Source organism: Procambarus clarkii, chromosome 34, assembly GCF_040958095.1.
Source record: "Procambarus clarkii isolate CNS0578487 chromosome 34, FALCON_Pclarkii_2.0, whole genome shotgun sequence".
NCBI lineage: Eukaryota > Metazoa > Arthropoda > Malacostraca > Decapoda > Cambaridae > Procambarus > Procambarus clarkii.
The window spans coordinates 35,741,679-35,767,765 of NC_091183.1; the positions used below are offsets into that span (position 1 = coordinate 35,741,679).

A 26,087-nucleotide genomic window follows, 5' to 3' on the forward strand; every position below is an offset into this window, starting at 1 on the left:
CACACACTCTCCCTCACACACCCTTCTCCCTCTCCCTCACACACCCTCCTTCCTCCTCCCTCTCCCTCACACACCCTCCTTCCTCCTCCCTCTCCCTCACACACCCTCCTCCCTCTCCCTCACACACCCTCCTCCCTCTCCCTCACACACCCTCCTCCCTCTCCCTCACACACCCTCCTCCCTCACACACCCTCCTCCCTCTCCCTCACACACCCTTCTCCCTCTCCCTCACACACCCTCCTTCCTCTCCCTCACACACCCTCCTTCCTCTCCCTCACACACCCTCCTCCCTCTCCCTCACACACCCTTCTCCCTCTCCCTCACACACCCTCCTTCCTCCTCCCTCACACACCCTTCTCCCTCTCCCTCACACACCCTTCTTCCTCTCCCTCACACACCCTCCTTCCTCCTCCCTCTCCCTCACACACCCTCCTCCCTCTCCCTCACACACCCTCCTCCCTCTCCCTCACACACCCTTCTCCCTCTCCCTCACACACCCTCCTTCCTCTCCCTCACACACCCTCCTTCCTCTCCCTCACACACCCTCCTCCCTCTCCCTCACACACCCTATACCCTCTCCCTCACACACCCTCCTTCCTCCTCCCTCTCCCTCACACACCCTCCTCCCTCTCCCTCACACACCCTTCTCCCTCTCCCTCACACACCCTCCTCCCTCACACACCCTCCTCCCTCCTCCCTCACACACCCTCCTCCCTCCTCCCTCACACACCCTCCTCCCTTCTCCCTCACACACCCTCCTCCCTCCTCCCTCACACACCCTCCTCCCTCCTCCCTCACACACCCTCCTCCCTCACACACCCTCCTCCCTCCTCCCTCACACACCCTCCTCCCTCTCCCTCACACACCCTCCTCCCTCTCCCTCACACACCCTTCTCCCTCTCCCTCACACACCCTCCTCCCTCTCCCTCACACACCCTCCTCCCTCACACACCCTCCTCCCTCTCCCTCACACACTCTCCTCCCTCACCCTGGGAGAGCCTCCCTGGCCGCCGTGTCGTCTTAGTGTCCGGCAGCATCACCAGCAAGACATACATGTCTTAGATCCTCTTCCCCGAGCACACTCATCCCTCCCTCAGTATTCACACCTCTTCTCTTCCTGTTCATATCTTTACTCTCTACACGTGTTTAATGGCGCTAGTCCCACAGTGGCGCTAGTCCCACAGTGGCGCTAGTCCCACAGTGGCGCTAGTCCCACAGTGGCGCTAGTCCCACAGTGGCGCTAGTCCCACAGTGGCGCTAGTCCCACAGTGGCGCTAGTCCCAGAGTGGCGCTAGTCCCAGAGTGGCGCTAGTCCCAGAGTGGCGCTAGTCCCACAGTGGCGCTAGTCCCAGAGTGGCGCTAGTCCCAGAGTGGCGCCAGTCCCAGAGTGGCGCTAGTCCCACAGTGGCGCTAGTCCCACAGTGGCGCTAGTCCCAGAGTGGCGCTAGTCCCACAGTGGCGCTAGTCCCACAGTGGCGCTAGTCCCAGAGTGGCGCTAGTCCCACAGTGGCGCCAGTCCCAGAGTGGCGCTAGTCCCAGAGTGGCGCTAGTCCCAGAGTGGCGCTAGTCCCAGAGTGGCGCTAGTCCCAGAGTGGCGCTAGTCCCAGAGTGGCGCTAGTCCCAGTGGCGCTAGTCCCACAGTGGCGCTAGTCCCACAGTGGCGCTAGTCCCACAGTGGCGCCAGTCCCAGAGTGGCGCCAGTCCCAGAGTGGCGCTAGTCCCAGAGTGGCGCTAGTCCCAGAGTGGCGCTAGTCCCAGAGTGGCGCTAGTCCCAGAGTGGCGCTAGTCCCAGAGTGGCGCTAGTCCCAGAGTGGCGCTAGTCCCACAGTGGCGCTAGTCCCACAGTGGCGCTAGTCCCACAGTGGCGCTAGTCCCACAGTGGCGCTAGTCCCACAGTGGCGCTAGTCCCAGAGTGGCGCTAGTCCCAGAGTGGCGCTAGTCCCAGAGTGGCGCTAGTCCCAGAGTGGCGCTAGTCCCAGAGTGGCGCTAGTCCCAGAATGGCGCTAGTCCCAACTGTTGCAGTAACCGCTGGCAACGTTCACAGTTCCAAACATAATAACAACAGGTAAATTCAAATAAACGTTTGAAGTTGGGAAGAATGTGTGAGGTGGGAGTGACTTGGGGCCGCCCTGCTCGCCTCCCCTTGTGGGGGTCCCGGACACCTCCCCTTGTGGGGGCCCCGGACACCTCCCCTTGTGGGGGTCCCGGACACCTCCCCTTGTGGGGGTCCCGGACACCTCCCCTTGTGGGGGTCCCGGCCACCTCCCCTTGTGGGGGTCCCGGACACATTGGGGATTACCTCTCCTCTCTCCTCACAAGTAGCTTTCTATTTCCTCGCCTGCCTTATCTTTTCCTTCCTTCTTGTCTACCTAATTGGCGAAATTTTCAGGAAAGGTAGATAATATATAGGAGAGAGAGAGAGAGAGAGAGAGAGAGAGAGAGAGAGAGAGAGAGAGAGAGAGAGAGAGAGAGAGAGAGAGAGAGAGAGAGAGAGAGAGAGAGAGAGAGAGAGAGAGAGAGAGAGACAGAGAGAGAGAGACAGAGAGAGAGAGACAGAGAGAGAGAGACAGAGAGAGAGAGACAGAGAGAAAAAGAGAGAGAGAGAGACACACAGAGAGAGAGAGACCTAATTAAGAGTTGGAAGAGAGAGGGAACAGTCAGAGACGTGGCGAAGATTCTCCACCTCCAGGATATCCGTAATAGTCACTCATGAGGCAGTCACACTCCAACTTCCTCAACTAGGTGAGTACGTAGGAGACGTTACACCCTGCTGTGGGGAGGTGCTAGAGGTGTGGGAGGGAGCAGGGAGGGAGGGAGAAGGGAGGGAGGGAGAAGGGAGGGAGAAGGGAGGGAGGGAGCCATAATTACCTGGGAGGTGTGGGTAACACTCAGGGCCACACACAAAGACCACAATCTGGCACCTCACCCCACACAATATACACGCCCCCGCCCCTCTCACCCGCCTTCCCTTATCCCCACTCCCTTTCTCTATCACTTTTCATAACACCTGACCCTCTCAATCTCTCCCTCCCACTCTTCCACCCTCTCACTCTCCCACTCTCCTCCTCTCACTCTCGGTCACCTTCTCTATCCTACGCCTTCCCACCTCCGAGCTTCTCACTCCCCTCACTCCATCTCTCTCTTACCCGCCCTTCTCGTCCTCCTACTCACAGCCCCCTCTCACAGCCCCCCTCTCACAGCCCCCTCTCAGGCTTAAGCCTTAAACTATTAAATCGCAACTATTGAATTTGGACAAACCGGAAAAAGACTTTCTACTTTCGTTGCAAAGCCAAACTAACCTTCTTAGGCCTAATACACGTTATCTGAGGCCTAATATAGTACACATGTGTACTATACTAAGCCTAGGAATATTTCAGTGTTTTTTAGCTTTACTTTCTTCGGACTCTCAAAGTGAATAGTATAAAGTTCTACAAGCCAATTGCTTAGTACGTCAATGTTTGTACTATGGTGAACATAGTACTTTTTGTGACTATGTAAAGAGAAGGATGTGTTGGTGGTAGTGATATTGTTCATGTTGTCCCCTACCCTCCTTCGCTGTCTTCATGTGCACTCTGTTAGAACTCAGGGAGCTGGTCGGCCGAGCGGACAGCACGCGGGACTTGTGATCCTGTGGTCCTGGGTTCGATACCAGGTGCCGGCGAGAAACAATGGGCAGAGTTTCTTTCACCCTATGCCCCTGTTACCTAGCAGTAAAATAGGTACCTGGGTGTTAGTCAGCTGTCACGGGCTGCTTCCTGGGGGTGGAGGCCTGGTTGAGGACCGGGCCGCGGGGACACTAAAAGCTCCGAAATCATCTCAAGATAACCTCAAGATAACCACTTGCTGCCAGCCCGGCCCGTGGTGACCCGCTCTAAGGCTCGGCCCTCACTCTCATGCCTAACAAAATGCTTCAAGATCTTTCAGAGAAAATAAAATACTAAAATGGTTTTCTTTAAAAAAGCAATACCTCTACTATTTTTTCTCATTATAAAATCATACGCAAATGTCCATCTGTTTTATACTGAACAATATCAAGTATCGTCAGCACTCAGTTCTATTTCCATCACGAAGCTTCACTGACTAAGTCTTGACGTGTTGCACCACGAGACCCGTGCTATTAAAGTCTTACAACACAACACTGTCACACATACTGTATAATAGGAGGTTATCCATGGACGACAACTGTCCATGTGTGTAGACGGGCGAGTCTTACAAGTGTGGTGAGGCTGCTCCGATGACCAGGTGAAGGTCTTAGTGTAGTGACCAGGTGAAGGTCTTAGTGTAGTGACCAGGTGAAGGTCTTACTGTAGTGACCAGGTGAAGGTCTTAGTGTAGTATACTCCTGTATGGTCAGCCAGCCCCACACTAACACTGTAGTATACTCCTGTATGGTCAGCCAGCCCCACACTAACACTGTAGTATACTCCTGTATGGTCAGCCAGCCCCACACTAACACTGTAGTATACTCCTGTATGGTCAGCCAGCCCCACACTAACACTGCCCTGCTGAACCACTCTTAACCTTGTCTCCCTGACCTTCAGTCCGCGACACTGATTGGTTCCTTCCTTTCCCACAAATTGTAACTGCCAGTCTAAAGCCGTGACCCCACTCCAACTACTGTCGGCCTCGTTAACGTGTCTGCCAAAGTTTAAACACATGATATTATGGTGCGACGAATTAACACTTAACACTATATACACCATATACTCACTCTATACAACAATACTCACTCTATACACCCTGGTGCCACACGCCACCATACACCTCTTAACATAAGGTGTAAGGCTGCACATTAGGGGCAATTCACGTCACTATTATTTTGTCCCTGTTGTATTACCCCTACTGTAGTGTCTGCTGTATTGTGACTCCTGTGGTCGGTCACTCTACCCCAGGGCTGCCTGGCCACACCCAGCAAGGGTGTGGTCAGCCACCTCCCCCAGCGTGGCTGGTCTTGCCATGACTATGACACAGCCACCAGGGTGTGGTCAGCCACCAGGGTGTGGTCAGCCACCAGGGTGTGGTCAGCCACACAGCCACCAGGGTGTGGTCAGCCACCAGGGTGTGGTCAGCCACACAGCCACCAGGGTGTGGTCAGCCACACAGCCACCAGGGTGTGGTCAGCCAGCCAGGGTGTGGTCAGCCACACCCCCCCCCCCCCAGCGTGGCTGGTCATGTCATGACTATGACACAGCCACCAGGGTGTGGCCATGACTATGACACAGCCACCAGGGTGTGGCCATGACTATGACACAGCCACCAGGGTGTGGCCATGACTATGACACAGCCACCAGGGTGTGGTCAGCCACCACCCCCCCCCCCCCCAGCGCTGGTAATACCATCCAATATACCATAACAAGCACAAGTGTGTGGCAATTGTGTGAGGATGATGTTGGGCCGTGTCCGCCACCCGCTAATCCCGCCCTGATGGCCTCAACACTCACCTATATCTGCCCTCCTAAACGTGCTTGCCAGAATTCAGTCCAGGCTCTTGAGCCCCGGTTTACCAGTTGTTGGGTGTCTTGTGCAGATACTCTCACAATCCTGTAGCTTGTATCTTTTTGAGAATTATTTATTGTATTCTCAACTCTCCCGCTCGTCTATACCGTCAGTCGAGCAACTTTAGATAACAAGTTAGTAATATCATCCCTGCGACTCATCCCAGTAAGTGTCTATCCGGCTATCTCTCCTTGCTTTATCATGCCTAACCCCGTCCCCCCTCTTGGTGTTCAGGTCTTAACCCCCGCACCAGGTGTTGTGGTCATAGTGAACGGCGCCGTCTGTCTGTATGCGCTGCGTCATACGCCAGCAGTATGTAAACATGAGAGAGCGTGCACGACGCTGCTAGTTATGTACAATTATACATATTAAAGTTAGTCGATTGATTGATAGAGATTAAGCCACCCCAGAGGTGGCACGGGCACGAATAGCCCGAACGTGGAGGCTGTTTGGAGACATTACCAGTGCGGGGAGTTGATACTGTAGATCTGTGTACAGTCTACAGTCACACTGTACACTACACTGTGTACAGTGTCTACAGTCTGTGTACAGTCTTGGCTGTGGACCAAGCAATGGCTCTATTTACACCCTGCGACCAACGCCATCCACACCAACACACACAACACCACACCTGTAACTTCCCCCAACACCAGTAACTTCCCCCCAACACCAGTAACTTCCCCCCAACACCAGTAACTTCCCCCCAACACCAGTAACTTCCCCCCAACACCTGTAACTTCCCCCAACACCAGTAACTTCCCCCCAACACCTGTAACTTCCCCCAACACCAGTAACTTCCCCCCAACACCTGTAACTTCCCCCAACACCAGTAACTTCCCCCCAACACCAGTAACTTCCCCCAACACCAGTAACTTCCCCCAACACCAGTAACTTCCCCCCAACACCTGTAACTTCCCCCAACACCAGTAACTTCCCCCAACACCTGTAACTTCCCCCAACACCAGTAACTTCCCCCCAACACCTGTAACTTCCCCCAACACCTGTAACTTCCCCCAACACCAGTAACTTCCCCCCAACACCAGTAACTTCCCCCCAACACCTGTAACTTCCCCCAACACCAGTAACTTCCCCCAACACCTGTAACTTCCCCCCAACACCTGTAACTTCCCCCAACACCAGTAACTTCCCCCAACACCTGTAACTTCCCCCCAACACCTGTAACTTCCCCCCCAACACCTGTAACTTCCCCCAACACCAGTAACTTCCCCCCAACACCTGTAACTTCCCCCAACACCAGTAACTTCCCCCCAACACCTGTAACTTCCCCCAACACCAGTAACTTCCCCCCAACACCTGTAACTTCCCCCCAACACCAGTAACTTCCCCCCAACACCTGTAACTTCCCCCAACACCTGTAACTTCCCCCCAACACCTGTAACTTCCCCCAACACCAGTAACTTCCCCCCAACACCTGTAACTTCCCCCCCAACACCTGTAACTTTTAACACTTGTTTTACCTTGTGTTTTTCACCTCACAAATAAGCAGTTAGGTTTGTGTTTTGCCAATGATAAGTGCGCCACACTTAAGTGCGCCACACTTAAGTGCGCCACACTTAAGTGCGCCACACTTAAGTGCGCCACACTTAAGTGCGCTACACTTAAGTGCGCCACACTTAAGTGCGCCACACTTAAGTGCGCCTCACTTAAGTGCGCTACACTTAAGTGCGCTACACTTAAGTGCGCTACACTTAATCTTGTCGGCAGTTTAGCGCGACACTGTATTCCCGCACATTGTGGCGAGACCATTGTCGCTTACCTTGACCTGCCTTGATCTTAGACTACCAACCCTCACAAGAATATGATCAATGTTGACCAACATAGCCACTAATATTGACCAAACACACACACTAGTGACGTTGACCTCCACATACCTGCCATAAGTGGTGGCGTACTGCTGGTGTAACACTAGCGGCTCACCTTGTAAGGTCCAAGGTGCTTGACCACACAGGTGAAGGTGATGTCGCGACCTTTGATGACTGTGATGTTGCCGATGGGGTCGCCAAAGGAGGGTGGTGGGTTCCCAGGGGGGTGCTGCACTGTGGGAGATCAACACTGGATAAGTTTGCTGCTTGCAAGACCGATGTAACATCAGTGTTGCAGCACCGTAATACAGGTATTGTTATAGACCATATATATATATACACTATGTAAAGAGTTATTTTCCATCTTTTTAGCAGGACAGGGAGAGGTTACGTAGATCAGACATAAACTTATTTATGGATTCTCGGGAAGCTTTCGAGTTAGAGTCCTACATGAGACTAGCGAGTCACCGTGAGGGGTGACATCACTAGCGAGTCACCGTGAGGGGTGACATCACAGTGTTAACTAGCGAGTCACCGTGAGGGGTGACATCACTAGCGAGTCACCGTGAGGGGTGACATCACAGTGTTAACTAGCGAGTCACCGTGAGGGGTGACATCACAGTGTTAACTAGCGAGTCACCGTGAGGGGTGACATCACTAGCGAGTCACCGTGAGGGGTGACATCATAGTGTTAACTAGCGAGTCAACCTTAACGGGTGACATCAGTGGAGTGCCAGAGGCCACCACTCGGATCTATCCTATATCTCACATAGGTAAATGAACTTCCATATGAGGTGCATTCATTGCTCTTAGTTTGCTGATGATGCTAAAATTATGAGAAGATTAATTTCAAAAAATGTAAAATTGCAACAGATATATTGAAAGAATAGTAAAAAAGGCTACTAGAGCTTAACTCAAGTAAGTGCAAAGTAATGAAACGGTGTAAGGAATAGGAGATACACAAGGTGTCAAATGGGAGATGAAGCCCATCTAAAATCAGGCGGAAAGATATGGGGTCATATAAGTTTAATCCTGAAGTCAAAGTCAAAGGAATATCACCAGCGGAGTATGCAAGGTTGGTCAGTATAACAAGTGCCTTAAACAACCAGGCAAGTCATCATTCAAGCCCCTCTATACCACATATGTCAGACCAATCGTAGAATATGCAGTATCAGTGAGGATTTCTTACAAAGTGTTACGGGAAGTTTCTTTTATCGTGTTATTGCGTCGCATCGGAGTATAAATAGTGGTAGCTAAGAGTAATGGTTTCTTACTCAATGTTACAGGGGGAACGAGGTTAACAACCATACAGGTTGTTAACGACCAGCACGGCGTGGCTCGTACGGTGGCGGGAATTCTGATGGTCAATCAGAATCACCAAGCGAGGCAATGAGTACAGGTCGGAACCTGGGCAGTGGAGTACTCTACACTCTTCCTCCCTGTCGACATGGCTTAGTTGTGTGACCAGCCGTATGGCGACATTGTGACGAGGTGATCCACTCTCTTCTGAACTACGACCAGTGGAAGATGGTGACTGTCAACGCCGTAGGGAGTGTTAGACATCTACCGTCGACATCAGGATAATACAACCCGTTCTCGCACTGTCTTACAGTCAATATTGACTTATTAAATACTTGCATATGTGACACACTAATTTATTGTGAATATTTTAGTTTACCTTGAAAAGCTTCATAGAAAACACCGACCTTACCTAACCTTCTTAGTATGTTAAGATAACAATCTTATTGCTTCGTAATTACAATTATTACTTAACGTATACCTATAATAGGTTATTACTTAACGTATACCTATAATAGGTTAAGTAATAATTGTAATTACGAAGCAATAAGATGTTTATCTTAACATACTAAGAAGGTTAGGTAAGGTCGGTGTTTTCTATGAAGCTTTTCAAGGTAAACTAAAATATTAACAAATTAGTATGTCACATATGCACGTATTCTTTCGTATAAGTCAATATTGACTATACGAAAGTGCGAGAACGGGTTGGATAATAGTAATATTGATCCACCTGAGAAGGTAGAAAAAGTTCTACAGACGCTTGAGGATGGTGTATATATATACCGTTGTTTCAAGGTAGTTGGCTGAGGGTCTCAAGAACGGTGCTTTGCTGCTTCATAGTAGATACAGTCAAGAGATGTAAATGGTTCAGAAGAGAACCATTATAACAGAGGAGTAACGCTACTCTCATTGTTATTGTCTCGGTGTATATATTAATGTATATCTAATGTACAGTAATTTGTATATATAACTCGACATATAAGGTACCCACGTGTTCCGGTAATATAAAGTAGCCATGATAAAATTTTACCTATATTTTATTTTGTTGTTAGTCAGGGCTCAGTGATGTACGTGTGTCGCGCCTGACAACAGGTCAGGCTGAGAAGGGCGCACCTCACTAAGTCGGATAATATCAGATTTATCTATTCACTATAGTTATCAGAGTATACGCTAGAAAAGACTAACTTAAATGTGTTGGGTTCAGCAATCGACAATTCGATCCCAACAAAAGTCAATTACGGAACTAAATTGGAGAAAGGTAATAGGCTTGCCAACAGACTACTACACTACATTCATTTCTCTTCCTCTTCAACCTGCACCCTTCCCCCTCCCCCCCAGACTACCTCGCTCCCTACCCCTTGTCCCCCACTGTGTCCATCCTCCTCCCTCTTCCCCAAACCTCTCCCGCTACACTTACAAACTGTGCACTTAAGAAACAAGGAAACAGATCTATGGGCCTCTAAAAAAGTATTACTACGACACCCACCACCACACCACCACCAGCACCATACCCACCACAACACCACCACCACACACAACACCACCACAACACCACCATATTCCCCACTGAACTCATTTAATCAATCAAATTTGCATTTATATTTATTTGGGAGAGGAAGCGACGTCATCCCCTCCCCCCCCTGGTACTGACCTGCCCCTCCCCCCCTGGTACTGACCTGCCCCTCCCCCCCCCCTGGTACTGACCTGCCCCTCCCCCCCTTGGTACTAACCTGCCCCTCCCCCCCCCCCCTGGTACTGACCTGCCCCTACCTGACCTATCACACCAAACTTGTCTCCTGAAGCCCACATAAAGAGAATAACGTCTGCGGCATATGCGAGGCTGGCTAACATCAGAACAGCGTTCAGGAACCTGTGTAAGGAATCATTCAGAATCTTGTACACCACATATGTAAGACCAATCCTGGAGTATGCGGCCCCAGCATGGAGCCCGTACCTTGTCAAGCACAAGACGAAGCTGGAAAAAGTCCAAAGGTATGCCACTAGACTAGTCCCAGATCTAAGAGGCATGAGTTACGAGGAAAGGCTGCGGGAAATGCACCTTACGACACTGGAAGACAGAAGAGTAAGGGGAGATATGATCACGACCTACAAAATCCTCGGGAATCGACCGGGTAAACAAGGATAAACTATTCAACACTGGTGGGACGCGAACAAGGGGACACAGGTTGAACCTGAGTACCCACATGAGCCACAGGGATGTTAGAAGGAACTTTTTCAGTGTCAGAGTAGTTAACGGATGGAATGCATTAGGCAGTGATGTGGTGGAGGCTGACTCCATACACAGTTTCAAATGTAGATATGATAGAGCCCAGTAGGCTCAGGAATCTGTACACCAGTTGATTGACAGTTGAGAGGCGGGACCAAAGAGCCAAAGCTCAACCCCCGCAAGCACAAATAGTACACACACACACACATACACATACATACCAGTGCAGATCCATCAACTCAAGAATTATAAGCGTCTTGGCCTAAGACAGCATATGGGACGACGATGACGGACTTGTCGTGTCCGTCGTGTTGAGAGTGTAATGTTACCTTCTTGCACTCAACACTGAGCAATACGGACGCCCTCCCACACCTCTCGACCCTTGTAGTAGACCTCTCTCTTACCACCACTACTCTCTCCCCTCCCACTCCCCAACCTTACTCTCTCCCCTCCCACTCTCCCCAACCTTCCTCTCTCCCCTCCCACTCCCCAACCTTACTCTCTCCCCTCCCACTCTCCCCAACCTTACTCTCTCCCCTCCCACTCTCCCCAACCTTCCTCTCTCCCCTCCCACTCTCCCCAACCTTCCTCTCTCCCCTCCCCCACCTCTGGATTACTAATTAAGTAGCATCTGCAGCCTTAGTGTAATCCTTTTGGACGGTCAATTGTGTGTGTGGCTTGGACACTCACTCCCTCGTCACCACCACCACCACCCTCGTCACCACCACCACCACCACCCTCGTCACCACCACCACCACCCTCGTCACCACCACCACCACCCTCGTCTCTACCACCACCACCACCCTCGTCACCACCACCACCCTCGTCACCACCACCACCACCCTCGTCACCACCACCACCACCCTCGTCACCACCACCACCACCCTCGTCACCACCACCACCACCACCCTCGTCACCACCACCACCACCACCCTCGTCACCACCACCACCACCCTCGTCACCACCACCACCACCCTCGTCACCACCACCACCACCCTCGTCACCACCACCACCACCCTCGTCTCTACCACCACCACCACCACCACCCTCGTCACCACCACCACCCTCGTCACCACCACCACCACCCTCGTCTCTACCACCACCACCACCACCACCCTCGTCACCACCACCACCACCACCACCCTCGTCACCACCACCACCACCACCACCCTCGTCACCACCACCACCACCACCACCCTCGTCACCACCACCACCACCACCACCCTCGTCACCACCATCACCACCACCACCCTCGTCACCACCACCACCACCCTCGTCACCACCACCACCACCCTCGTCACCACCACCACCACCCTCGTCACCACCACCACCACCACCACCCTCGTCACCACCACCACCACCCTCGTCACCACCACCACCACCACCACCCTCGTCACCACCACCACCACCCTCGTCACCACCACCACCACCCTCGTCACCACCACCACCACCACCACCCTCGTCACCACCACCACCACCACCACCCTCGTCACCACCACCACCACCACCACCCTCGTCACCACCACCACCACCACCACCCTCGTCACCACCACCACCACCACCACCCTCGTCACCACCACCACCACCACCACCACCACCACCACCACCCTCGTCACCACCACCACCCTCGTCACCACCACCACCCTCGTCACCACCACCACCCTCGTCACCACCACCACCCTCGTCACCACCACCACCACCACCACCCTCGTCACCACCACCACCACCACCACCCTCGTCACCACCACCACCACCACCACCCTCGTCACCACCACCACCACCACCACCACCACCCTCGTCACCACCACCACCACCACCACCACCACCCTCGTCACCACCACCACCACCCTCGTCACCACCACCACCACCACCCTCGTCACCACCACCACCACCACCCTCGTCACCACCACCACCACCACCCTCGTCACCACCACCACCCTCGTCACCACCACCCTCGTCACCACCACCACCACCCTCGTCACCACCACACGCCAATTTGAGGTGCTCACGAAAGCAGATCTGATGCGATAATTGAATATTGATCGTGTTGTGGTGTCCTTATATTAGATTAGTGGGGAGAGAGAGAGCTTGTGTCCTCTTTCTCTGATTCACCCCCCCCCCAGCACCCCCCCCCTAACTCCCATTATCCTTCCCCTCCCAACCCCTCAACCCTTCCCTACCCCTACAAGAGCACTATCCTTTCCCTGCCAACCCCTCAACCCTTCCCTCTCCCTACAAGAACACTATCCTTCCCCTGCCAACCCCTCAACCCTTCCCTACCCCTACAAGAGCACTATCCTTCCCCTGCCAACCCCTCAACCCTTCCCTACCCCTACAAGAGCACTATCCTTCCCCTGCCAACCCCTCAACCCTTCCCTACCCCTACAAGAGCACTATCCATCCCCTCCCAACCCCTCAACCCTTCCCTACCCCTACAAGAGCACTATCCTTCCCCTCCCAACCCCTCACCCCTTCCCTACCCCTACAAGAGCACTATCCTTCCCCTCCCAACCCCTCAACCCTTCCCTACCCCTACAAGAGCACTATCCTTCCCCTGCCAACCCCTCAACCCTTCCCTACCCCTACAAGAGCACTATCCATCCCCTCCCAACCCCTCAACCCTTCCCTACCCCTACAAGAGCACTATCCTTCCCCTGCCAACCCCTCAACCCTTCCCTACCCCTACAAGAGCACTATCCTTCCCCTCCCTACCTCCCACTACCCAAACCTGGAGCACAACCTGTTGGCAGTACAACTCTCCCCACACCTGGAGCACAGCTGGGGAGAGTTCTTCTCCTCCCCCCATATGTGCTCGTCCCCAGCACACCCCCCCCCCCATACCCCAGGACTTCCGCCCCCCACCAGGGACATACGTCAAGTCTCCGCCCTCGCATCTGGACACAATACATAGTGTCATAGTGTGACATTATAAAAGTTTATACATAAAAATGTATAAACTATTTATATTGAGTTTAGAAAGATGACCAACAATTTATATGACTTGAGACGACTATAGTGTCCCAGGGACCTCACAGAGTGGCCGGAGCCACAACTCTCAGGGTCAGTAGTGACCCAGGAGCAACCAACGACAGTCTTGGAGCTCCACCAATTCGAACAAGGATTGTGTTGGCGAACTTACCGGCTCGTCCCCCAATTGCTGCACTTAGGCCTTCAGGTCCTCTACCTGTCGCAGAATGAGCTCCAACAAATGTTCCCAGAGTTAGTGATGCACAGCTCCCCCCCCCTCCTCCTCCCCCTGTCACCAAGGTGTATGAACAAAACCTGGCCAGGGAGCTGGAGTGACAGTGTTTGCCTCAAGTCCACAAGTCCGGTGTTCTCACGCGGTGAACACCTTAGTAGTGGCAGGGCAAGACGACGGCGGGTACAGCAAGGCCTGGTACACGGGGCCTGGCACGGTTAGTACAAGGCACAAGAACCCCCCCCCCTCCCACCCCCACACACAAGGCACCGGACCCCCCTCCACCCCCCCCCCATCAGCCATCATGATCAGACCACTTGCCTCGTGTAATTGGATTCCTTAGCTGAGCGGCCACAAGGCGCCTTCCATCCATCCAAACTATTTCTTGGATACCGACAGGCGCCAACGGCAATAGACGATTCATAAATGAACCGGTTCATGTGTTCCCACTGAACGCTGCAGAGAAATTTAGTGGGGGAGGGGGGGGGGGAGGGGAGGGGAGGGGAGGGGAGGGGAGGGGAGGGGAGGGGAGGGGAGGGGAGGGTGAGGGGTGGGGGGAGGGTGAGAGGAGGGTGAGGGGGAGACAATGACACCTCGGACGGATAGATGCCAACTAAAGTTTAATTCGTAGCCAGAAGTTTGTGTCGCTCTCGGACATTCCGGAGGAAGCCGAGGGGAAGGTGGGCCGAGGGGGAGGTGGGCCGAGGGGAACGTGGGCCGAGGGGAGGTGGGCCGAGGGGAAGGCGGGGTGAGGGAATACACATGGGTGTCACACCTGATGTATGACAGACCTTACAGTGTCACACCCAGTGTATGACTGACCTGCTTGATGGGTTCTGGGAGTTCTACTCCCCAAGTCCGGCCCGAGGCCAGGCTTGACTTGTGAGAGTTTGGTCCACCAGGCTGATGCTTGGAGCGGCCCGCAGGCCCACATACTCACCACAGCCCGGTTGGTTATCTTGAGGTTATCTTGAGATGATTTCGGGGCTTAGCGTCCGCGCTAAGATGTGCCGCCCTTGGTCCGGCACTTCTTGAAGAGGTCCACGGTTATTCCGGCAATATTTCTTTTATTCGCTGGGAGGGTGTTGAACAACCGTGGACCTCTGATGCTTATACAGTGTTCTCTGATTGTGCCTATGGCACCTCTGCTCTTCACTGGTTCTATTCTGCATTTTCTTCCATATCGTTCACTCCAGTACGTTGATATTTTACTGTGTAGATTTGGGACCTGGCCTTCCAGTATCGTCCATGTGTATATTAGTTGATATCTCTCTCGTCTCCTTTCTAGCGAGTACATTTAGAGAGCTTTGAGACGATCCCAATAATTTAGGTGCTTTATCGCGTCTATGCGTGCCGTATATGTTCTCTGTATTCCCTCTATTTCAGCCATCTCTCCTGCTCTGAAGTGAGTACTGAGCAGTACTCAAGACGGGACAACACAAGTGATTTGAAGAGCACAACCATTGTGATGGAATCTCTGGATTTGAAAGATCTCGTAATTCATCCTATCATTTTTCTGGCTGACGCAATATTTGCTTGGTTATGCTCCCTAAATGTTATGTCGTCAGACATCATTATTCCCAAATCCTTGACATGTTGCTTCCCTACTATGGGCAGATTTGATTGTGTTTTGTACCCCTGTATTATGTTTCGGGTCCTCATTTTTACCGTACCCGAGTACCTGGAATTTATCACTGTTAAACATCATGTTATTTTCTGTTGCCCAATCGAAAACTTCATTAATATCTGGTTGATACCTGGTTGATGGGGTTCTGGGAGTTCTTCTACTCCCCAAGCCCGGCCCGAGGCCAGGCTCGACTTGTGAGAGTTTGGTCCACCAGGCTGTTGCTTGGAGCGGCCCGCAGGCCCACATACCCACCACAGCCCGGTTGGTCCGGCACTCCTTGGAGGAATAAATCTAGTTTCCTCTTGAAAATGTCCACGGTTGTTCCGGCAATATTTCTTATGCTTGCTGGGAGGACGTTGAACAACCGCGGACCTCTGATGTTTATACAGTGTTCTCTGATTGTGCCTATGGCACCTCTGCTCTTCATTGGTTCTATTCTACATTTTCTTCCATGTCGTTCACTCCAGTACGTTGTTATTTTACTGTGTAGATTTGGTACTTGGCCCTCCAGTATCTTCCAGGTGTATATTATTTGATATCTCTCCCGTCTTCTTTCTAGTGAGTACATTTGGAGGGCTTTGAGACGATCCCAATAATTTAGGTGCTTTATTGCATCTATGCGTGCCGTATATGTTCTCTGTATTCCCTCTATTTCAGCAATCTCTCCTGTTCTGAAAGGGGAAGTGAGTACTGAGCAGTACTCAAGACGGGACAACACAAGTGATTTGAAGAGTACAACCATTGTGATGGGATCCCTGGATTTGAAAGTTCTCGTAATCCATCCTATCATTTTTCTGGCTGTCGCAATATTTGCTTGGTTATGCTCCTTAAACGTTAGGTCGTCAGACATTATTATTCCCAAATCCTTTACATGCTGTTTTCCTACTATGGGTACATTTATCTGCTTGTAGTTTTTCAATATCTTCAGCAGAGGTAATTTTCATGCTGATTTTTGTGTCATCTGCAAAAGATGACACACCATACAGTGCCACACCTGGTGTATGACACACCATAAAGTGTCACACCTGGTGTATGACACACCATAAAGTGTCACACCTGGTGTATGACACACCATACAGTGCCATACCTGGTGTATGACACACTATACAGTGCCACACCTGGTGTATGACACACCATACATTGCCACACCTGGTGTATGACACACCATACAGTGCCACACCTGGTGTATGACACACCATACAGTGCCACACCTGGTGTATGACACACCATACAGTGCCACACCTGGTGTATGACACACCATACAGTGCCACACCTGGTGTATGACACACCATACAGTGTCTTCTTGAGGAAGGAGCCAGACAGCGTGAGGATAATTTTACCTCCTTGTATTGAGTTTCCTGGAGCGGACCGTCGCATCTGGTGCTTCCCACCCTGGTAATCCTCACCCAGCACTACATCACCCCCGGGGCGGCCCCGTGGGTCCTACCTCACCCAGCACTACACCACTCCCGGGGCGCCCCCGTGGGTCCTTCCTCACCCGGCACTACACCACTCCCGGGGCGCCCCCGTGGGTCCTTCCTCACCCGGCACTACACCACTCTCGGGGCGCCCCCGTGGGTCCTACCTCACCCGGCACTACACCACTCCCGGGGCGCCCCCGTGGGTCCTTCCTCACCCGGCACTACACCACTCTCGGGGCGCCCCGGGAGTAACGCAGGAGTGACCTGAGAGCTGGGCTTACGGTGGGACAACCAGTGGTGGTATAAAACTTGGTGGAGTGTATAATGTGTGGTTGGTGGAGTGTATAATGTGTGGTTGGTGGAGTGTATAATGTGTGGTTGGTGGAGTGTGGGATTATACATGATTGACTGCATTAATCTCATTATTATTCATTGTTCATATAAGAGCTCATGTATACTAACGTTAATGTTCACCGCTCAACTCTCTTACTCTCGCCAACATTGTGATGACCAATTCATAATATATATATATATATATATATATATATATATATATATATATATATATATATATATATATATATATATATATATATATCTGTATATATATATATATATATCTGTATATATATATATATATATACAGAGAGAAAAATTACAGAAACATGATAAATATAATAAGTTACATGAAAGTAGTATATATGTATTATGGAAATTCTGTAGTGACATATGGAGTGTAGTGTTGAAATATAATTTTGGACAAAGCCTGTAATTTCATCAAGTTATTATTAGTTAACGGCTAAACCGTGGAAATGTTGCTGAAGTACTTAATGCTATGGACAACATCAGTGTATTATGAATAAATACATGTATACATGCATTCAAAAACACATTTATACAAACAATATTCATACAAACATACACAACCAATAGGGAAACTCTTGAGGGTGTATTATAAATGTTGCTTCTGTTAGGCCAATGTAGCCTGCCAAACCTTTAGAATTTTAGCTTCTCATTTGCAACTTTTGGAAGGTTTGTGTTGGTTGAGTGGATTCCCAGAAAGAATTGGTGATATAATTTGCGTGCGGCGAGCGGCCAGGTTGCCTCTACCCCAAGATGCTCGCAGCTGAAAGGCCTCAACACAACCTAATTGGCCAAATTTTCAGAATTTTTGCAAAGGAATAATTGCTTCAGCTGCTGAAAAATCCTGCAGGAGGGGATGATGGTGGGGGTGAGGGGGGACGTGGGAGGTGAGGGGGACCTCGGCCAAGGAGCACCTGGGGCCGGTGTGCTACGGTACAGGAACATGAACCTGGGGGTCAAAGCTATGGTCACTTCTGCCATGGTAACTACCCAGTTTATCAGTTACCAAGGTAATATTTGCTTGGTTTAAGGACAATATTAGATTCACTGTGGTCACCTAATTGCTTCCCCTCGTGCTCCCTACTACTCTCAGATGTTACCTTACCCTCGTGCTCCCTACTACTCTCAGATGTTACCTTACCCTCGTGCTCCCTACTACTCTCAGATGTTACCTTACCCTCGTGCTCCCTACTACTCTCAGATGTTACCTTACCCTCGTGCTCCCTACTACTCTCAGATGTTACCTTACCCTCGTGCTCCCCTACTACTCTCAGATGTTACCTTACCCTCGTGCTCCCCTACTACCCTCAGATGTTACCTTACCCTCGTGCTCCCCTACTACTCTCAGATGTTACCTTACCCTCGTGCTCCCCTACTACCCTCAGATGTTACCTTACCCTCGTGCTCCCCTACTACTCTCAGATGTTACCTTACCCTCGTGCTCCCCTACTACTCTCAGATGTTACCTTACCCTCGTGCTCCCCTACTACTCTCAGATCTTACCTTACCCTCGTGCTCCCCTACTACTCTCAGATCTTACCTTACCCTCGTGCTCCCCTACTACTCTCAGATGTTACCTTACCCTCGTGCTCCTCTACTACTCTCAGATGTTACCTTACCCTCGTGCTCCCCTACTACTCTCAGATGTTACCTTACCCTCGTGCTCCCCTACTACTCTCAGATGTTACCTTACCCTCGTGCTCCCTACTACCCTCAGATGTTACCTTACCCTCGTGCTCCCCTACTACTCTCAGATGTTACCTTACCCTCGTGCTCCCCTACTACCCTCAGATGTTACCTTACCCTCGTGCTCCCCTACTACCCTCAGATGTTACCTTACCCTCGTGCTCCCCTACTACCCTCAGATGTTACCTTACCCTCGTGCTCCCCTACTGCCCTCAGATGTTACCTTACCCTCGTGCTCCCCTACTGCCCTCAGATGTTACCTTACCCTCGTGCTCCCCTACTACTCTCAGATGTTACCTTACCCTCGTGCTCCCCTACTACTCTCAGATGTTACCTTACCCTCGTGCTCCCCTACTACTCTCAGATGTTACCTTACCCTCGTGCTCCCCTACTACTCTCAGATGTTACCTTACCCTCGTGCTCCCCTACTACTCTCAGATGTTACCTTACCCTCGTGCTCCCCTACTACTCTCAGATGTTACCTTACCCTCGTGCTCCCCTACTACCCTCAGATGTTACCTTACCCTCGTGCTCCCCTACTACTCTCAGATGTTGCGTCACTAAGCTGACCGTAACATGGTTCAGGAGCAGGAGGAGTTATCAGTTATTGTAATTGACCTAACTGTGTACCAACACAATTTTCATATAATATTGTATACTATTGTGAGAACAAAATCATTATTACAATTGTCAATTTGTGACAGTTTGTGGGTGTAACAGAGTGACCTCCACCACCCTTCACCAGATCAATGCTGCCTCCCTACACACCTCTCCTCTCAATCAATGCAAGGAGCAAACACTACCACCCCCCCCCCACACACACACTCACACACACACACACACACACACACACACACACACACACACACACACACACACACACACACACACACATACAGGAGAGGCTGAAGCACAAGAGCAGAAGGCTGAACACAAGGTACCATCTGGGAGTTAAAATCCTGCAAGAGTCAAATAGAGAAAGATCTGGGGGTTGATATCACACCGAACCTGTCCCCAGACGCCCACATCAAAAGAATATCATCAGCGGCATATGCTAGACTGGTCAACATAAGAACTGCCTTTAGAAGCTTGTGTAAGGAATAGTTCAGAACCCTGTATACCACTTATGTAAAACCAATCTTGGAGTATGCAGCTCCAGCCTGAAGTCCATACCTAGTTAAGCACAAGACAAAGTTAGAGAAGATTCAACGGTATGCCACCAAGCTCGTACCGGAACTGAGAGGAATGAAAAAAAAGGAAACATGTGCATGCACTTGCACATGTGTCAACTTAGGCTTACTCGTCGCTAATTTTCTCTTCTTTCTGTCTTTTTTTGAAGGTTTGTGTCTTTCCAAATCTAGACTTTACCCTGGTCCAGAGACTGGCTGAGTAGGAGTTCCGGTGGTAGACACAGCTCCTCCATCACTTTCTTAACTATTTGTCTGAAGTCCACTCAAACCATAGAGTGCTGTAACTAGTCACTGCTCTTCCTATTTCTTACCCACATAACGCGGATATCCCTAAACTTATTCACTTCTGCGTCAAACATTTACTCACCTAGTTGTGCTTACGGGGGTTGAGCTTCGGCTCTTTGGTTCCAGCTGTGTGGTTATTGGGATGTTGTCTACTCTCTCTCTCTAGCGTCAACAGTGATGTCAAGTATTTATTCAGAGTATTGGCTCCTTGTTTATCCTCAACTGTTTGTTGCTCTCATCTATTTGGGTCCTACCGAGCCTTTGGTCTCACTTTTGCTTCTTATGGATCATTAAGAGAAACTGAGCTTTTTTTTAATGTTTTACAAGTTTTTTCACAGGTTGCTTTGTGTAGTTGAATGTCGTTTTGTATATCTCATAATCACCGTGATTCCCGGTGACTGATACTTTATACTTGTTACACCTTTCATTACTGCCTTTGTCCTTCATTTAGTTCTTGTTCGTCTTCCTCTCCTTCTTGGTACATATTTTTTAACATGTTCAGTGACGATCTTTGTGAAATTTGCACATGATGCTTCAATGTCCTGATCTATTAACTCCCTCCAGGAGGTATTCTGCAATTTCTCTCTCATTACTTGATGGTCTCCTCGAGGATAGTCTATGATATAGTGGCCACGTGAAGGGGGAGAGCCTCCCCCCCCTACCTGGATTTGATCGAGCATACTCTGATGTTAGCACAGGATCTAAAATGTTTTTATCTTGGGTGAGTCGTGTCATATTCTGTACGAGTATGACAGGAACAACCCACCTCGAACACACGAACATTTCCACATATATAAACTGACCAGGTACCTGGCTGTACCCGGGTCTTTCCCTGCTTCACTACATCTCCTCCTTCACCTTCTCCCCCTCGTCTTCCCCTTCGTCCCTCCCCTCGCCCTGCCTCCCCCCCTCTCCCCCTCTCCCCCTTAACAACTGTACAGATATCTCAGAAAATATATTACGATCACTAAAAACTCTTAGGGAATCTCACCAAATATTTCATACTTGACTCCATGAAAATCGCCTGAGAATCTCTATAAATGTTAATATTTATTTAATGCATTTAACTTAGACCTACCCTGACCAGCCTATGTCCGACCTGTACCCCAGGCAATTCCCCCTGCAAAGCTGGGTAAGATTAGCCCCAAGCGTTTGGCCCGACTCTGAGCAGACGGATATTCTCTCTCATAGTATAAATAGGTACTATCACATCACCTGCTCCTGCTGCCGTCCAATTCTGCCCAATTGCAATGCAATTTGGAGATCGCGGCGAGTGAGGGCGTTGGGTTTTGTGGGGAGAGGGACATGATTCAGGGACGGGGGTTAGCGGTGGGGGGGGGGTGAGGGGCAGGGGCGGGTGACCACGGGGCAAGAGACAGCCAAAGGGCCACCGGGCGGGCGGGAGACCTTAGGGGTCGCAAGAGGAAGGTGGACCAGACTCCACGTAGTATAAATTAGTCAGTGTTTAAGTTGGGCAGAGCGGAGGGCTGAGCGTGTTTGAACTGGGCACAAGTAAACACGGAGGGCCCGCATCCTTGTGCTGGGGGCCCTCACCCACCACCCTCCACGCGCACACACACACACACCACCACACACACTCCTTTCCTAACTATCTCCGACTGTCTCTGCCTCAGTTTCAACGTCTGTTTGTCTCTATTTAAGTGCTTCAACATTTGTAGTTTAATTATCAATATTCGTTGTTAACATAAAATCCGTTTTTTCTTTTATTAAACCCGCGACAATGTCCACTGCTCACTAAACATCTGCTTCAATATCTGTTTTACCTCAGAGGAAATGTTAGAGTGTTTTGTTCTCCGTTTAATTCTTGATCTCTTTGAATACCCGTTCCTAGTTTACTGCCAGCGGCGGTGGTTTACTGTGACCACCATACTCATCCTGTGAGTGATAGTTTACTGTGACCACCATACTCGTCCTGTGAGTGATAGTTTACTGTGACCACCATACTCATCCTGTGAGTGATAGTTTACTGTGACCACCATACTCGTCCTGTGAGTGATAGTTTACTGTGACCACCATACTCGTCCTGTGAGTGATAGTTTACTGTGACCACCATACTCATCCTGTGAGTGATAGTTTACTGTGACCACCATACTCATCCTGTGAGTGATAGTTTACTGTGACCACCATACTCATCCTGTGAGTGATAGTTTACTGTGACCACCATACTCATCCTGTGTGTGGCAGTTTACTGTGACCATCATACTCATCCTGTGAGTGATAGTTTACTGTGACCACCATACTCATCCTGTGAGTGATAGTTTACTGTGACCACCATACTCATCCTGTGAGTGATAGTTTACTGTGACCACCATACTCATCCTGTGTGTGGTAGTTTACTGTGACCATCATACTCATCCTGTGAGTGATAGTTTACTGTGACCACCATACTCATCCTGTGAGTGGTAGTTTACTGTGACCTCCATACTCATCCTGTGAGTGAGTTTACTGTGACCACCATACTCATCCTGTGAGTGATAGTTTACTGTGACCACCATACTCATCCTGTGAGTGATAGTTTACTGTGACCACCATACTCATCCTGTGTGTGGTAGTTTACTGTGACCATCATACTCATCCTGTGAGTGATAGTTTACTGTGACCACCATACTCATCCTGTGAGTGGTAGTTTACTGTGACCTCCATACTCATCCTGTGAGTGAGTTTACTGTGACCACCATACTCATCCTGTGAGTGATAGTTTACCGTGTTCCTCATACCCGTGACCTAGCCATGAGAACAGCCGGGCTGATGGTCTTACTGACACCGTGTGTTCGGAAGCTTAGTTTGAGTTACTGACAGGTGAGTGTTCGAAAGAATTTTACAAGTATTTCGGAACATGTGAATATGCATAGATACATACATGTACACATTCCTTGTTGCTTGTATACATGATCTGCTGATCCTTATGTGTTCCCTTATTCTTTTGGGTCTGACGTGTTTCAATATTTTGTTTGTTATTGTTTTAAGTTGTGTGTATGCTTAATTCCACTGACTGCATGAACAGAGGACTGGCCGGCCAGACCTATGGAGCCTCGACCAATCAGCAAGTTTCCTGCCTAGTTACCTTGAATGCTGTTGGTAGACGAATGTTACTTGTAATAGACCAGAAAGCCAGCCCGCCCTGCTGAGTATAAGGCTGGGAAGAGGTTGTCCACACCTCTCCCAACCTGATCCAAATGATTCACTACATCTCTTCAGATTAATATCTTAAGTTAAAAAATCCACTATTGGTCGTTCCTATCACGAAGATTAAGGCACGATACTTGACCTAAGTGTTTGACAGCCAAGAGAAGAGTGTGTTGGCCTCGCCTTGGTCGACACTCATTGTGAACAACATCTCTGAGCAGTAACAGATAAGATCATTACAGCTTTCGCAATTCAGTGCTGTAATTATATGTACTTTATCTTGGCATTATGTAGTGAAGGTCTTGTCTACCACCCGTCTAGCCCATCAATATCCCCCCCCCCCCCATCAACCAGGTCACGCCCCCATCAACCAGGCCACGCCTCCATCAACTTCACAGTCTCCGTGGTGTAGTGGTAAGACACTCGCCTGGCGTTCCGCGAGCGCTATGTCATGGGTTCGTATCCTGGCCGGGGAGGATTTACTGGGCGCAATTCCTTAACTGTAGCCTCTGTTTAACGCAACAGTAAAATGTGTACTTAGATGAAAAAACGATTCTTCGCGGCAGGGGATCGTATTCCAGGGACCGTAGGATTAAGGACTTGCCCGAAACGCTACGCGTACTAGTGGCTGTACAAGAATGTAACAACTCTTGTATATATCTCAAAAAAAAACCAGGCCACGCCCCCATCAACCAGGCCACGCCCCCATCAACCAGGCCACGCCCCATCCCATCTACCCCTCCACACCTCACTTGGCCCTTCGCCCTTCAAACCCAGCATACCCCGCCCCGCCCCGCCCCGCCCCGCCAAATAGGGGACCATCTTCAGGGATTCTGAGAGACATATTTTTTTTCCCGCAACATTAACCTGGGATCAGCTGATGGGAGGGGTGCCTCCTCCTCCCTCCCATGGTGTTCCATCATGCCTCCCTCCCTCCCACCGCCCTCATCCTCCCAAACTCTCATAACCAACCCATAACTACTAACCATAACCACCAACACAACTACTCACAACCACAACTATGGACACTCAACCACTGACACATGGTTAGCACAGGGACTGACCCCCCCCCCTTGATCCACCATGCTCCCCCTACTCCACACCCTAGCCCACCATGCTCCCCCTCCACACCCTGGCCCACCATGCTCCCCCTCCTCCACACCCTGGCCCACCATGCTCCCCCTCCTCCACACCCTGGCCCACCATGCTCCCCCTCCTCCACACCCTGGCCCATCATGCTCCCCCTCCTCCACACCCTAGCCCACCATGCTCCCCCTACTCCACACCCTAGCCCACCATGCTCCCCCTCCTCCACACCCTGGCCCACCATGCTCCCCCTACTCCACACCCTAGCCCACCATGCTCCCCCTCCTCCACACCCTGGCCCACCATGCTCCCCCTCCTCCACACCCTGGCCCACCATGCTCCCCCTCCTCCACACCCTGGCCCACCATGCTCCCCCTCCTCCACACCCTGGCCCACCATGCTCCCCCTCCTCCACACCCTGGCTCACCATGCTCCCCCTCCACACCCAGGCCCACCATGCTCCCCCTCCTCCACACCCTGGCCCACCATGCTCCCCCTCCTCCACCCCCTGGCCCACCATGCTCCCCCTCCTCCACCCCCTGGCTCACCATGCTCCCCCTCCTCCACACCCTGGCCCACCATGCTCCCCCTCCACACCCTGGCCCACCATGCTCCCCCTCCTCCACACCCTGGCCCACCATGCTCCCCCTCCTCCACCCCCTGGCCCACCATGCTCCCCCTCCTCCACACCCTGGCCCACCATGCTCCCCCTCCACACCCTGGCCCACCATGCTCCCCCTCCTCCACACCCTGGCCCACCATGCTCCCCCTCCTCCACCCCCTGGCCCACCATGCTCCCCCTCCTCCACACCCTGGCTCACCATGCTCCCCCTCCTCCACACCCTGGCCCACCATGCTCCCCCTCCACACCCTGGCCCACCATGCTCCCCTCCTCCACACCCTGGCCCACCATGCTCCCCCTCCTCCACACCCTGGCTCACCATGCTCCCCCTCCTCCACCCCCTGGCCCAACATGCTCCCCCTCCTCCACACCCTGGCCCACCATGCTCCCCCTCCTCCACCCCCTGGCCCACCATGCTCCCCCTCCTCCACCCCCTGGCCCACCATGCTCCCCCTCCTCCACACCCTGGCCCACCATGCTCCCCCTCCTCCACACCATGCTGGGGGCCAGCAGGTGCCAGGCTGCAGGTGGTGGGCCCCAGCAGTTGTGGCCAGCTGTCCCAGCTATTGGTGTACCAGCTGCGCTCAATAGTGGATATTGTGCTCGAGTGCACCCG

The 26,087-nt window shown here is 51.4% G+C and overlaps 1 protein-coding gene across 7 annotated transcripts in view; it reads right to left on the reverse strand.

Annotated features, from left to right (window-relative positions):
• The window catches only part of LOC123762020 (lachesin), a 205,750-nt gene that overhangs the window by 67,021 nt on the left and 112,642 nt on the right, over positions 1–26,087 (reverse strand). For 6 of the 7 annotated variants that reach the window (XM_069335777.1, XM_045748188.2, XM_069335774.1 and 3 more), the window contains one exon: positions 7,435–7,553. In XM_069335777.1, coding sequence (XP_069191878.1) covers positions 7,435–7,553 — 119 coding nt within the window. Of the gene's footprint in view, positions 1–4,151; positions 4,494–7,434; positions 7,554–26,087 lie in introns of those variants that run through there. The other variant, XM_069335776.1, reaches the window with a different exon arrangement.